This window comes from Acanthochromis polyacanthus, chromosome 22 (assembly GCF_021347895.1).
Source record: "Acanthochromis polyacanthus isolate Apoly-LR-REF ecotype Palm Island chromosome 22, KAUST_Apoly_ChrSc, whole genome shotgun sequence".
Lineage (NCBI taxonomy): Eukaryota > Metazoa > Chordata > Actinopteri > Pomacentridae > Acanthochromis > Acanthochromis polyacanthus.
Genome location: NC_067134.1, coordinates 10,924,694 through 10,939,704, shown reverse-complemented (window position 1 = coordinate 10,939,704; position 15,011 = coordinate 10,924,694). Strand labels below are relative to the sequence as shown.

Genomic DNA, 15,011 nt, shown 5'->3' with positions numbered 1-15,011 from the left:
ATCTTCCAGTGTGTCTTCCAACAACAGTCACATGCCATCTATACATTACAGAGGGATTCTGATTCCTGCTGTCCACACTGACTGTCCACTGCTCTACTCATAACACAACTCCACTGGAAGGAATCACTTCATGAGCTCAGCTCACACTAACACCACGCTTCAGCTTTTGACTCACACTAATCAACTTCCAGACTGTTGACAACTAAACTCCTCTTTGACTTCCTGAGACTCCACTGCAGCTCAGCACAAACACTGTGGAAACACAAACATACTGACTGGATCTGTGGAAGTCACACTGCTGAAGCCTCACATCACTTTCACATCAGCTTCACATTCAGACACACAGCAGGACTGTGGATTCTGTTCTCCATCTGGGAACTCTGCAGTCAGCTGATTAGCTGATTTATTCACACTTCAACAACACAAGACATCCTCAGATTTGTTCTCAGGAAAATACTGAAAATTTGTTCATGAGAACCCAGGATTTTAATTGAATATATTAAAAACAGTGAGTGAACTGACCTGAGAGTCTCCAGTTTGCAGTTTGGACTCTGCAGTCCATCACAAAGATTCTTCACTCCTGAATGTTCCAGGTTCCCGATTCTCAATAGGTTCAGTTCTATCAGATGGGAGGGGTTGGACTTCAGAGCTGAGGCCACGATTTCACAGGGAATCTCATAGATTCTACAGCTACAAAACCTGTAATGAGACAGAAATGACAAAACACATTAAGATGAAAGCAAACACTTTTTATTTCACTTCATTTAATAGCAGACCATTGGGACACATCAGTGGTTCAGCTGATCTTCTCTGTATTTCACATGAAATTGAATTCTCATAAGCTGAATATGTAATCATTTTATTGAAATATATAAAATCTACATGTTGGATCTGCAGATGGAGGACAGAAGATGGAGTTCCATTCAGGCTTACATAGTGTCCACAGTCTGTCAATGTGCTCTGATCCCACGCCTGAATCCACAAAGTTCTCAGGAGAACATCTGGATCAGAAGAACATTTTCTGTCCTGTTTTTACTGAGACTTTACTGCTTGTTGGTATCGTATAAACAATTCCAGTTAAAAGATGATGATGTCTCTGCTGTGGACCTGCTGCTGTCAGCTTCACCTCCATCACTCAACATTTACAGTCTGCTGTCAAACGCTACACAAATCAAACTGATCACTGGACAACATCACACCTGAACATCATTAATATGAACATCAGGAAATATTCTGATGCGATGACAGACGACTGAGTCAACTTTACTCCTCAATGTTCTCTTGTTGATTCTGAGAAATTTGTTCAACAGAAACACAAGAATCAAACCAGTATAGCTGAATTATTTCCAACATAATGTCATCACAAACATGTTATCAGGGTTTGTAGCATTAAAACACAACTCTGACCTTTGAGTGAATCAGATTTCTGGAAACAGTCTGACTTCTACCATTCTGCTCTGATAACCTCAGTTTCTTTCTGTGAGAAACTGAAGATGAGTAAAGAAATAAAAACTGGATTCTGGAACACGACGTCCTTCTTTAAAATGAACAGCTAGGTTCAGATCAATAAAATGCATCAGTCTTTTTTGATTAGTAGTGTACTGAGCTTCAGCATCAATATTATCTCATCATTGTCAAATGTGGCCAAAGCAGCTGCTTCAGCTAAACCTAGATATTCAGTTCAAATTAGAGGAATTATCTGTTTAACTATCTAGCACACCACACCAGAACTTCTACATCTTTCAGATGAACAATATATGAAAAAGGAATAAATAGAGAGCAACTCAAGAAAAATACCACAAATCAATTAAAGCTGTTCTCCCAGACTTTAGAAAATGATTCAGATCAGATTTTAAACTCTAAAGAGGAGTGAATAAAATCTGCTCTCAGAAGCTCCCCATGTAATAATAACTTGAGTGTTTCCACTGAAAACTGTCTGAACCTCCAACATGTTGCGATAAAGTGATTCTGTGATAAAACCTGGACCAGAACATCTACAGTTCTTTATGTGGTTCAGCAGATCTGCATGTTTCCTCCATCAGCCAAAGGCAGAAACACAAAAGAAAAAAGAGTCAGATGAACAATTATTACAGTGAAAGAGAAAACAGTTTTTAATTTAACTGCTTTAAACACAATCAACTATAAAATCTACATTTTCACAGCATTTGATCCAAATACAGCTGACATGTGATGGTTGAAATAAACAACTGGAACATTGAGAATAATCAGATTGTTCGAGTGAGAACATCTGAAGAACTAAGATACTGATCATGTTCATCGCATCTGGACTCACCGAAACTTTCTGCAGTTCCTCACAGCTGGAATCAGTCTCCACATTCCCTCCTCTGATGTTGTTCCATAACTGTTCAGGTCCAACTCATCCAGAACCTCCTCTGACATCTGCAGCATGTAGGCCAGAGCTGAGCAGTGGACCTCAGAGAATCCCATCTGTGGGCTGGTCTTTGATTTCAGGAACTCCTGGATCTCCTGATGTACTGAGAGATCCTTCATCTCCATCAGACAGTGGAAGATGTTGATGCTTCTGTCTGGAGACATTTCATTACTATTGATCTCCATGACTCTGTCTGTAGACATTCCATCACTTTTCATCTTCAGGTTGTTGATGACTCTCTGGATCATTTCTGGACGGTTCTCTGTCCGACCCAGCAGACCTCCTAAGAGGCTCTGGTTGGACTCCAGACAGAGGCCATGAAGGAAGCGAACAAATAGATCCAGGTGACCATTTTTACTTCTGAGGGATTTCTCCATGACTCTGTTCAGGAACACATCCAGAGTGTGTCTGTTCTTGTCTTTCCAGTCTTTTCCCAGAAAATCCTCCAGAACCTTATCGTTCCTGTTGGTGTAACAGTGGAACATGTAGACTGCAGCCAGAAACTCCTGAACGCTCAGATGGACGAAGGAGAACACCTTGTCCTGGTACCGGCCAATCTCCTCTTTAAAGATCTGTGTGAACACTCCTGAGTACACTGAGGCTGCTTCCATATTGATGCCACACTCTGTCAGGTCGGACTCGTAGAAGATCAGCTTTCCTTTCCGCAGCTGCTCGAAAGCAAGTTTTCCCAGAGACTCAATCATCTTCCTGCTGTCTAGATATGTCTCAGCTCCTCCATCATACTTGTTCTTCTTGATTTTGATCTGAACCACGAAGTAGCGGATGTACATCTCAGTCAGGGTTCTGGGCAGATCTCCTCCCTCTCTGGATCTCAGCAGCTCCTCCAGAACTGTAGCAATGATCCAGCAGAACACTGGGATGTGGCACATGATGTGGAGGATTCGTGATGTCTTCATGTGGGAGATGATGCTATTGGCCTGCTCCTCATCTCTGGATCTCTTCCTGAAGTACTCCTCCTTCTGTGGGTCGGTGAACCCTCTGACCTCCGTCACCATGTCCACACACTCAGCAGGGATCTGATTGGCTGCTGCAGGTCGTGTGGTTATCCAGAGGCGAGCAGAGGGAAGCAGCTTCCCCCTGATCAGGTTTGTCAGCAGCACATCCACTGAGGTGGACTCTGTAACATCAGTCAGGATCTCATTGTTGTCAAAGTCCAGAGGAAGGCGACACTCATCCAGACCGTCAAAGATGAACACAACCTGGAAGTCTTCAAAGCTGCAGATTCCTGCTGCTTTGGTTTCAGTGAAACAGTGATGAACAAGTTCCACCAAGCTGAACTTTCTCTTGGTCAGTAAATTCAATTCTCTGAAAGGCAATGGAAACATGAGCTGGATGTCCTGGTTGGTTTTGTCTTCAGCCCAGTCCAGAGTGAACTTCTGTGTTAGCACTGTTTTCCCGATGCCAGCCACTCCCTGTGTCATCACCGTTCTGATTGGTTTGTCTTTTCCAGATGGGTCTTTAAAGATGTCTTCTGGTTTGATGGTTGTTTCTGCTCTGTTTGGTTTCCTGGATGCTGCTTCAATCTGTCTGACCTCATGTTCGCCACTGACTTCTGCAGTCCCTCCCTTTGTGATGTACAGCTCTGTGTAGATATCATTCAGAAAGGTTTTCTGTCCTGCTTTAGCGATGCCTTCAAACACACACTGGAATCTCTTCTTTAGGTTAGACTTGAGATTGTCTTGACACCTGGACAGAATCTCTGAATCATAAACAAGAAAATACGCAAATGAGAACAAATTGCGATAAAAATGCATGAATGAAAACATTCTGGAAGGTGTGTTCTAGATTATGCTGACTGGACTGTCAAATCTTCACGAGGTGGGAGGTTTTATGGTAAAGTCATCTTTTGTGTCATGAAATCAGTGAGGATGATGCAAAGTTTTACTGGGGTTTGACGGATACTAAAATAGGAGCTCAACGATAGTAAACAGAGCCAGAGGACAAGAGTTTGTGTAAATTTAGTGGTATAAAAAGTATAATGTACTGCAGATCACTAATTCCACTCCACTGTCTCCCACCATCTCTGTCTCTTACTCACACATGGACACACCTTTACCAACCAGTCCACTCATACATGTCAATCGTTTCTGCTTGTCCTGTGTACAGATGTGCAACATGATGATTGTGTCATTTTTTAAGTGTAGTATGTGAAATATGATGATATCCATCTTGGAAAATGCCCACATTAGTGTGGATGAAGCCTGAAACTAAGAGACTGGAGACACCAACTGCAGTGTGTTTGCTTTGATTGTCCACATGGACAATGTGTGTTTGGGATCAATCTTGGGGCTATTTTCTGCAGTTCCTGAACTCATTTTGAGTTTAATTGTATTAATTTTTAGATTGTTGTTTAATGTTTAATGTTCATGTCAAATTTTGGGGGGCAGTTTTTATATGGTTTAGTTTTCTGCTGGTTGTTGATCAGTAATGTCTCGTCTGTGTGTGGAGACATGAAGAATTAGGTCAGAAAATATTGGCAGATTCAAGCCAGTGATTCCCAGGTGGATAATGTTTTTTATGTTCTCCCCAGATTTTGTCAGATCTGATTTGTTGGTGGCAGTTTTACAAGGAAATTTTGTATTCATGGTTTGTGTTGCTACTGTGGATATTTTTGGCCCTGTGGTTGCTTATGCCAGATGTATCATGTTAATTAATCATTCTAACATCTCTGTATTCTCCTTGGTATATCTGGAACATCCCACTTTTAATCTTCAACTGACTTACCTGCAGGTTCTTTGATGGTTCCTGAGATTTTCCTCACCAGATCAATTTTATTCATCTTCATTAAAATCTTCTCAGTGACTTTAAGGGTGTTTCTACAGTAGGCGTTCATCATTTGATCCACAGTGTTGACCCTGTTAGACTTCTCCAGTCGACACTTTGGGATTGATTTGAAGTCTTCAAGGACTTCATCCTGGTTCAAGTACCATTTGAATTTTTCAAATTCCTCATCTCCCAAATCTTCCAAAGTCCTCAGAAGGACTTCTTGAGGCGTCGTCATCTTTCACCCTGTAAAGATCCAACAGGTGTGACAAAAAATAAATCATAGCTGTTGTGAAAACAGCTGTACAGTTTACTTTATGATTCACCACCAGTCTACATGACTGAAACAGCTGTTGTAGATATTTTCATTAGCAAGTGAAACTGGTTCATTTTTTTTATTATGACATATCTGGGGATCACAATAGCACTTGTCACAAGCTAGCTCACAGCCACTGACAAAGATGAGAAACAAGTCTAAGATGCCACAACTATGTTTCATTTCAAAAGGAATATGAGGACAAACAATGATAAGCTTGAGGTGTGAGGAATCCAAGTGTCAGTAGTGTTGGTGGTGTGTGGATGAGTGAGGCATGTGTGTGAGTGTTACCAGCAAGAAACAAATGAGGAAACAAACTACAGGCAAGAAGTGTGGATCCTGGGAGAGAGAGATGATGTTTAGACCAAAGTAACCTGAGTGGAGACCTACAGAGGTAGAACCAGTTCAGTCTAATGACCCTCCCCAACACCTTAATATGGTCAATGTTTTAATTGTATGGTTGGAGAAATAAAGTTCAATGCATCAGTCTCTAGTTTGGGTTTTACACCGAAGATATCATTATAGGCAGTAAAACCCACCAGAGGTAACACTTCACAATCAATGGAAACACTGAAGTACTGCGAAGTCCACACTAGCACCATCGTCTCCTTTTCAGACACTCAGTAGTTTAGTTCATTCACTGGAGCATTCACTGAGCAGCAGCAGGAGCATAGATATTACAGTAAAACTGTTCATCGCTCAATTTCCCATTTCACACAGTTAAAGGGTACTCAATATAGGCTTTATATACTTACACAAATATACGATGAACTGTGCTTATCGTTGACCTGTTAAACTCTGTTACTGCTTTTACTATATGTCCACCACATAAAAATGGCAGCAACGCTGTCCCAGATCCATAACAGAGGTATTACTTTACATTCAGAAGTGCACGTACCCAACTAAATTCTACAGTCAACTAAAGCTCAAAACAAAAGGTTATTGGTAACACTGAATCATAAAATATCAATCTTCTTTGTAAACAAACTCACAGCACAATCCACATTCTACTGCAAAAAACAACAACACTGTCAGGGCTCCCTCCTGACCCCTGTCCTTCCCACCTGACATCCCAAATACCCCTTTTCCCCCCATCTGTTTCCTCTCCCTCTCCTGTTCCCCCTGCCCTGTCTGTCTTGCCTGTCTCCCATCCTCTCCTCTGCCCTGTCTGTCTTGCCTGTCTCCCATCCGCTCCTCTGCCCTGTCTGTCCTGCCTGTCTCCCATCCTCTCCTCTGCCTTGTCTCTCCCTCTACAGCTCGGTGCCTGAGTGGAGTCTAGCTTCTCAGCTGACTCCACTCAGGCAATCAACCACCTCCACGGCTCCCGGACAGCTGACGATCATCACACTAATGACTCACCTCAACAATAAGAACCGGCTCAGCCTTCCACTCCCTGCCAGATTGTTGAACAAGAACTATGCAGTTCAGTTTGCTCTCCAGCCTCTTACATAATCTGTTTGAGTTCCTACCTTGTTTCTGATGTTGTTTTCTCCTGCCTCCATACAGCTCAGCTGTCTGGGATCCCTGCCATCCTCCTTCCCCTCCGGCTCTCCCCAAGACCAGTCTTCACCGGTTTCCCCTGCCTGGACCCCCACTCCTGCACCCTGGATTTCCCCTCACCGCGCCATTATTCACCCCCCAACAATAAAATCACCTTCATTCAGCCAGCCTTGGTAGTGTGGCTTTCTGCTCGGGTCCAACCAGCCCAGTCCGTGACAAACACCCCAGCATCCACTTGGCTGGCATCTCTCTGCCATTTCAATGGCTGATCAAGGTGTGCCACCAATAACACTGGAGCTTAAAACAACAGAGCTTTTACTCCTTGAAATGCCTCCTGACATTGTGAAGTCCAGACAAACTCAGCTCTCTCCTTTAACTGGTCTGTCAGCAGGGAGACCAGCGATACAAAGTTTTTGCAAAACCGAACATTCCCAAAAGACGTCTGAGCTCCTTTTTAGTTTCTGGTTGGAGAAACTGCTGCACAGTCGAGATCTTGGTCTGCACTGGGTGGACTTGGTCTTGGCCCACCATCTTAAAAGGTATGTTACAGTGACCATGGAAAACTCACATTTTGTCAAGTCGATAGTTAGTGTGTCCAGACCAGCAATCAAACAGAATGCAGTTGACATTCACCTCCACTGGTAGAAAATTCTGTTCATAGAAAACAGATTATGGAGATAAAATGACTTGGTGTCAGCTTGGGTAAATCTGACATTAGAACACCTTACGGAAGCATTACTGTCAAAGTCATTTTTGGTCAAATACCTGTCTGAGAGAACCAAGCAGCATCTACCATAGTCTGCATGTGAGACATTCAGGGAACATGAGGAAAATATTAGAGTTCATCGATAAGCAAATGTTCCACAAATGAAGCGTCTCGTCTGTGATCAGTTCAAAGGAGCATTATCAGACGACTTCCAGGAAAAGACTAGTGACAAAATTTATATATTTCCTCATTACAATATTGTGTGTGTGTATATATATATATATATATAAAGACACTGTCAAACTTTAGAGCAGTGCAAAATTGAGATGCAAATTAAGCCAACTATTGATCAGTATGCTAGGATTTATTGATACCAAATAAAGAGCTATGGCAAAATCATGAAACTTTATAGTTTCAGACACTTTGCTTTCAGCTACACTCTGTGGTAGTATCAGGACCACACCGCAAAAAAAAAAAATCCCCTCAACTATTATCTAGAAAATATTTCATTTTTATGTAATTTTCTAAACATCAGAATAATGCAAAAAAAAAATTTAAAAAGTTAAAATCTGAGAAGTGAATGAATATTTGTTAGATATGATCAGGATTGATGCTGCTCTAATAGAGAGAAAGTGGAAAATAATATTAATAGATTTTAATTTTTTGGGAAGTTGCAAAGTCTAAGTTTTTATGTATCTCACTCAACACAAAAATAATTATATCAGACTCAATGCTGTCAATAATTGTTACATCTCAGACTGGAATCATCAAAAATCCACTGATCACAAAATATATTGTAATGAAAGTTTTTTTTTTTGTTTTAAAAAAACAACAATGACATATCAACAAACTGACATTTAAAGGTTTTAAAATCCTAAAAATGAATGAATATTTGATTATAATCATCAGGACTGATGTCGGTTTAAAAAAATCTAAGTTGTTGAAAGTGGAAAATAATATTAATGTTGGATATTTTTATGGCAGATTTTGGATGAAGTCCTTCAGAAAGTAAAGCTCCAAATGTTTCTGCTGCTCCTCAGGATTTTCCTCTTTAGTTCTCTGTTTTATGGTTTCTGTTTTTTCCATATTTCAAGCAAAAGTCGCTGCAGCTCCAACTGCTGCTTTAACTAGAACTGCAATAACGCCCTCTGCTGTCCACAAGTTAAATTACCGTCCAAGTCTCTCACTGACTCCTGGCTGCTTCCAAAGCTCACCAGCTTCAACTAACCTTTACACTCACTTCAGGCTTCCTATCAGCAGTTTCTATCCCATAATGCTCTGTGTTTGCAGAAGCTGCTCCTTGGTGCACTGATCCAGAGAGGCTCTGAAGGAGTCTGAAAGAAGCTCTTTACAGCTGAAGACGTGCTCTGAATGATCAACCAGAATAGTTCAGAACAAACACCACACTAGAGAGATGAACTACGAAGCAAGGTCAACATAGCCGGACTTCTTTGTGGAAGTCAGATCAACAAAAACTAAAACCTCAGTCAGAGATAACAAACCAGGGACTAAACACACCTCTCACAAGTAAAAAATAACATCATGCACAAACCTGAAAGTCTCACTAAACAGAACATTTCAGTCACCAGTTTGGTGTTGAGGATAAAACAGGATCAGATGAAATGTCCTCAGTCTGATGGATGTCTGTGTCCTCTGGAAGAAAACTTCTGTTTGAGGACTTTGTTTAAAGACACTGAGCCTCATGTTTGTGATTGTTGGTGAAGAAGGAGGAACCTCAGAGACTGCAATCAATCAAAGTTCTACTCACTCAGCTTCTTCCCACCAGTACAGATCTCTGCTGTCTGGGTTTGAGCAGAAACAGAAAATCCTGGGCTGCTTCTCCGTCACCGATCCTCTGTGTCTGCAGGCTGCCGTCACTCTGAAACACCTCAAAGAGATCAGAAAGCTCCTTTATTGGACCTGATTATAAATCATTCACCTGCTGCACCTTCTTGCTTTGAGTCCCTTATGAATAACAAACAACTTATGTATTGGTTCCTTATTTGGAACATGTAAATTCATACTGTGAAAATAAAATAATGGTTAAAGAGGTGATCATAAATCAGTTTCTCTGTTTTGCTGTATCCTGTCATAGCAGCTGCTCCAATAATCTAACAGCTGTCATGTTACCTCGGCAGCTCCAGAGACGTTCTACCTGAAACCATCAGTCTGATCAGAATATTATCCCACATTCTTTAGAGAGATTAAACCAGTACAGCTGATTTAAATGACGATGTGGCAGTTTGGAGCTGTGAATAATATTCTCAGTAAGGATCTGACTGTAAATTAAAGGTTGTCTGGGTGGGTCAGAGAATCATTTACAGAGTAACAGAGCTGTAAAACACACCAGGAACAGACTGTAGTCAGGTCATGCAGATAAGAAACAGGAACAAAGGTCAGAACACACAGACTGACAGCTGGTATAGATGCAAGAACAGGAAACAGGCGTGTTCCAGTACCAACACGACTATATAAAGTTAGGTATACCGACATCAAATGATGAATATGAGACAACTGATCAACATTTCAGCTTTTATTTCCAGGTATTTTAATCTAAATTTGATCAATAACTTAGAAAATAGCATTATTTGTAAAAGACCACCAATTCTTCAGTGAAAAAAAGGAATGGAACATGTGACAGACAGGTGTGTTTTGTTGCCCTGGTGTGTCCTATTACATTCATTATTCAAACAATAAATCGTGCTCAGTGTCTACGCCCATGTTCAGATTCTGAGTTAAAAACCAGAGAGCTGTCTATGGGTGGAAAACAAGCAACTGTGAAGCTGACAGAAGAAGATTAATCAGAACCGTTAAACAAACATTGGCCAGAGCAAATACAACCATTTGGAATGTCCTGAAGAAGAAAGAAACCACTGGTGGACAAAGTAACAGACGTGGAACAGATAGACCAAAGAAACCAGCAGCAGCTGATGACAGAAACATTGTGAGAGCTGTAAAGAAAGAACCTAAAACAACTGTCAGTGAAGGCATCACAATCTGCTGTTGGCAGAAGATTCCACTCTGACAGCGTTCATCCTCTCCACTCTGACAGCTCACACTTCTTCACACAGGAACATGTACATTCATGTGACATAAAGCTGAGCTGACTCTCTGCATGTGTTTGATCATTTCTTTGAAAAGACGTTTAAAATGAGTCCCCTGAAACTGAACACAGTTACAACATTTACACACAGATTAGCTCTTCACAGCAGGAGGCCGTTCACCTTTAAAGGTAAGAAGAAAATCCTTTGACTTGTCACTTTTAAAGGACACACAGCTGGATGCAGGTCCAGGTTTCCTTACCTTAGTACTGGACTTCCACTATTTTATATTCTCAGTCCTGCAACACTTGAATACTTTACTTTGCATCTCGCATTTTGTTTGATTATTTTTATTCTTATTTGGACTGCTGCTAATTGTCGTGTTCTTCCACACAAATTTCGTTTTACTTCTGCACAATGACAATAAAATCTCTTTCTCTTTAGGTTTGAGTCTCTGATGGATCCTGTTAGAAGAACATTAAATCTCATGTTCAACAAAGTCCACCTGCATTAAATACATTTAGTATCATTTCAGACGGTTTAATACTGATGTTTTACTCACCCTTTCTCTGACCACCGTGTCTGTTTAACCCTCCTGTTGTCCTCATTTACTGGCACCAAAAAATGTTGTTTCCTTGTCTGAAAAAATCCAAAAATTCAGCAAAACAAAAATCCCAAAACCTTCAGGAAGAAAATTCCAATAATTCTTTAAAAGTTTCCCTTAAAAGTTTTATTTAACAAAAAATCCCCCCAAATGTGGCAAGAAAATTCTTGTAAACATTTTCCAAAAATTCATAAGAATTCTCCAAAAAAAATCCTAAAAATATCTAAAATGATTACATATATTAATAAAAATTCTAATATTTTCTCTGAGAACATTCACAAAAATCCAAAATCCAATGAAAATCCAGTGAAATTCGCTGGATTTTGGTTGAATTTTTGGGGATTTCTTATAAGAAACATTTTGAACATTTCTTTTTTCCACCAAAGATTTCCCAAAAATGTTGAAAATGTGGACATCAGACGTTTCACTGTGAAAATATACATTTTTTGCACATTTTCAAATTTTAAAACGGGTCAATTTTGACCCGCAGGACGACACGAGGGTTAAAATCCCTGATAAGAACCTTTGACTGGTCGCTCTGGAAGGACAAGCAGCTCTAAGCAGGTCCAGATCTGTGGATAATAGAACAGTGATCAGTGCTGAGCTCTGACATGCAGAAGACTCATGGACCCTTAGAGATGTGGTCTCACCTCTGAGCTTTGTTCTGGTTCTTCTGGTCCTCTCACAGAGAGCTGTCACAGTCCTCACACTGATCCACGCTGCTGAACTCACATCAGCTCTCACACACGTTCTACCTTCACCTGCAGAGGAAACACATCACTCAATCCACAGCCACTGAAATCCTCCTGCTGGTCCTGTGTGCTGTAAAAAGACGGGCTGCTCCTCCACCGATCGGCTCTTCTGCTGTGTTTCTCTCAGCTGGATGCAGTCAGACAGCAGTGTGAGCTGGAGGAAGCTGCCACCAGCTGCTGCTCTTCTATCAGTCCAGATGGAGTCGTGGAGCTGCAGTGAAGAGCAGCGCAGCACCGAGCACCATTTCATCCACTGACGCTCATTCAGTGAACTCACACTGATGTTTCACTGACTTCCCACCACCAGACAAAAGTTCACATTCTGCATAAATGATCACTGAGCCGCTGGACTGAAGAAGTAATGATAAAGTTGAAATAAAGAGTCTTTAAAAACAGTTCCTGAGATTTGAAATCTTTTTTCAAGTTGTTAAACTGTAAAACAACAAAAAAAAATCACATATACATGCAGTAAATTGTTTTTTCTTGTTTTGTTGCATCCAATACACTCTTTGTTCTGTCAAATTAGTTTTTTATACAGTTAATTGGTTGTTTTCAGTTGTTTTTTTAAAATATTGCTATGCAGTAAACTGATACATTTTTATTTGGTATTTTGATATAATTTTTTGCTGCGTTAAATTGAATCCCTCTTTGTTTATTGTCACTGTCTGCGATGCAGTTAACGTCTTTTATTTATTTCTATCAAATATGTTCATGTGTATAAAATATACTGGACATAAATAAAAAAATGTCTGCATAGTGAAATACATGGAGTCCATCTGCATTTGTACATCATATTGATGTTTAAATAATTACAGTCCACGTTCAGTCAAGTTAGCGAAATTACAGATAAACAACGTTTCCAGTTAACTCTTGCTAAATAAAAGCCGTGATTTGTTTCACAGAAACATTCCGTGATTTCAAAAATCTGATTTTGAAAATGTAAACCAAACTGTAACAACCGTTAGCTAGCTGCTCTGCTTGCTCTGAATATTTTTTGTTCTCGTCTTTGTTAAGCCCAAATGAAAAAATAATCCATATTCTGGCTACTTACGAACTGACAAGCACGTCCCTGGAGTGTCCGGAAGTGTTTGCCGAGCTAGCGGAAGTGCTAATGAGGGTCGCTCTGACATGAATTACTACCTTAACACATGTAGCTTTTAAAATGAATCCTGTACAAGACACAGCTGTAATTCCGTTTCAGTGTGAGGTCTAATACTCCTCTGTTTGTGTCTGACTTCCTCTAATAAAATCTCCTGTTCACTGCAGCTTCAACCTCAGCCTCATGTAGGATCATATCAGAGCAGAGGGCGCTACTGACCTCTGGTGGACACAGGTGGTAATGACATCATAATTAATAACAAAGTTGGCGACATTACAGATAAGCAGCATTTCCTGTTGTGCTTCAAAGTAAAGATAATACGGTAAAAACGTGATTTTGTACGACTCGGAAGGATCGCCAGCATGAACCGAATTATATTTAGGAATCATTCATGGCTCAGAATTGGAATTCTTTTTGTTTTTGCCTCAACAGTGCCCAAAAAGTAACACTTTATAGCTCATCTACAAATGCATCCATGACCGGAAATTTTAGCAGGAGCTAGCAGAAGTGCTAAAGATGGTCAGCTCTGGCATGGACTACTACCAGCATATGTAGCTGAACAGATGTGGTTGTAGCGCTGGAGTTAGCTTATCACCAGCTTCTAATTAGCTGCTAGCTTGCTAACACTGCTCAGAACTACAGCTCTGTGCCTTTTACAGGGTTTATTTGAAAAGTTATATGTGTTACAGTAATAGCCTATGTCAGGGCAAACCCTCTTTAGCACTTCCGCTAGCCTGACTATAACTTATGGCCATGAATGCATATGTAGATTAACTTTTACGTGTTAATTTTTCCTTTTATCACTACTAAGGTGACAACAGACATTATTAGAATAAGTTGAGAAGTTAGTGGTTGTTTTAAAAATAATTTAGCTCATGCTGGCGACAAAATAACGTTTTAGCATATTATTTTTATTTTGAAACATAACAGGAAATGCTGTTTGTCTGTAATGTCGCCAACTTTGCTATTAATTTTACTGCCTTTACCGCCTGTGTCCACCAGAGGTCAGTAGCGCCCCCGCTCTGCAGAGTGCCGATATAATGATATCATTATATCGGCACTCTACTGCTCTGATATGATTCTACGTGAGGCTGAGGTTGAAGCTGCACTGAACAGGAGAATATTATTAGAGGAAGAACAGAGAAACATTAGAGCTCACACTGAAACGGAACTACAGCTCTGTGTCATGTAGAGGATTCATTTTAAAAGCTACATGTGTTTCGGTATTGATCCATGGCACGGGACAAGCTTGTTAGCACTTCCGCTAGCTCGGCTAACACTTCCGGTCATTACAGGGATACTGTGGCCAGAATATGGATTAATTTTCCATTTGGGCTTGACAAAGACGAGAACAAAAATATTCAGAGCAAATAGAGCAGCTAGATAACGCTTATTATGGTTTGATTTAAGTTTTAAAATCCGATTTTTGAAATCATATATATTTCTGTGAAACAAATCACGGCCTTTATTTTGAAAGAGATAACTGGAAACGTTATTTAGCCGTATTTTCGCTAATTTGACTGAATGTGCGCTGCAATTATTTAAACATCAATATGATGTATTAATGCAGATGGACTTCATATATTTCACTATGCAGCCATTTTTTATTTCTGTCCAGTATATTTATAGAGATAAACATTTTTTTGCATGACTATTTTCTGACATTTTTTTTCATTTATAAGGTTTTTATTCAACATTCATCTTACATATATTCCACACATACATGCAGGTTTTTATTTTTTTCAAGCTTTGATTACAAGTAATTGAAAAATGAACAAATTGTTGAACAAATGCAAAGCAAATTAAGAAAAAGAGAG

General features: G+C 40.1%; 1 protein-coding gene across 5 annotated transcripts in view; it reads right to left on the bottom strand.

The window, feature by feature from the left end:
* LOC110962031 (NACHT, LRR and PYD domains-containing protein 3-like) overlaps positions 1-13,403 on the bottom strand; it is a 36,863-nt gene extending 23,460 nt beyond the window's left edge. For 2 of the 5 annotated variants that reach the window (XR_007939131.1, XM_051942289.1), the window contains exons 1-7: positions 13,147-13,403; positions 11,994-12,104; positions 11,302-11,915; positions 9,467-9,586; positions 5,138-5,422; positions 2,294-4,112; positions 523-699 (exon numbers count right to left, since the gene is read on the bottom strand). Coding sequence is in view for 4 of the 5 variants with exons in the window: in XM_051942289.1 (XP_051798249.1) it covers positions 523-699; positions 2,294-4,112; positions 5,138-5,414 (2,273 nt within the window). In the remaining variant the exon portion in view is untranslated. The remainder of the gene's footprint in view (positions 1-522; positions 700-2,293; positions 4,113-5,137; positions 5,423-9,466; positions 9,587-11,301; positions 11,916-11,993; positions 12,105-13,146) is intronic. The other 3 variants (XM_051942287.1, XM_051942286.1, XM_051942288.1) reach the window with 3 other exon arrangements.
* Positions 13,404-15,011: the final 1,608 nt, after the last annotated feature.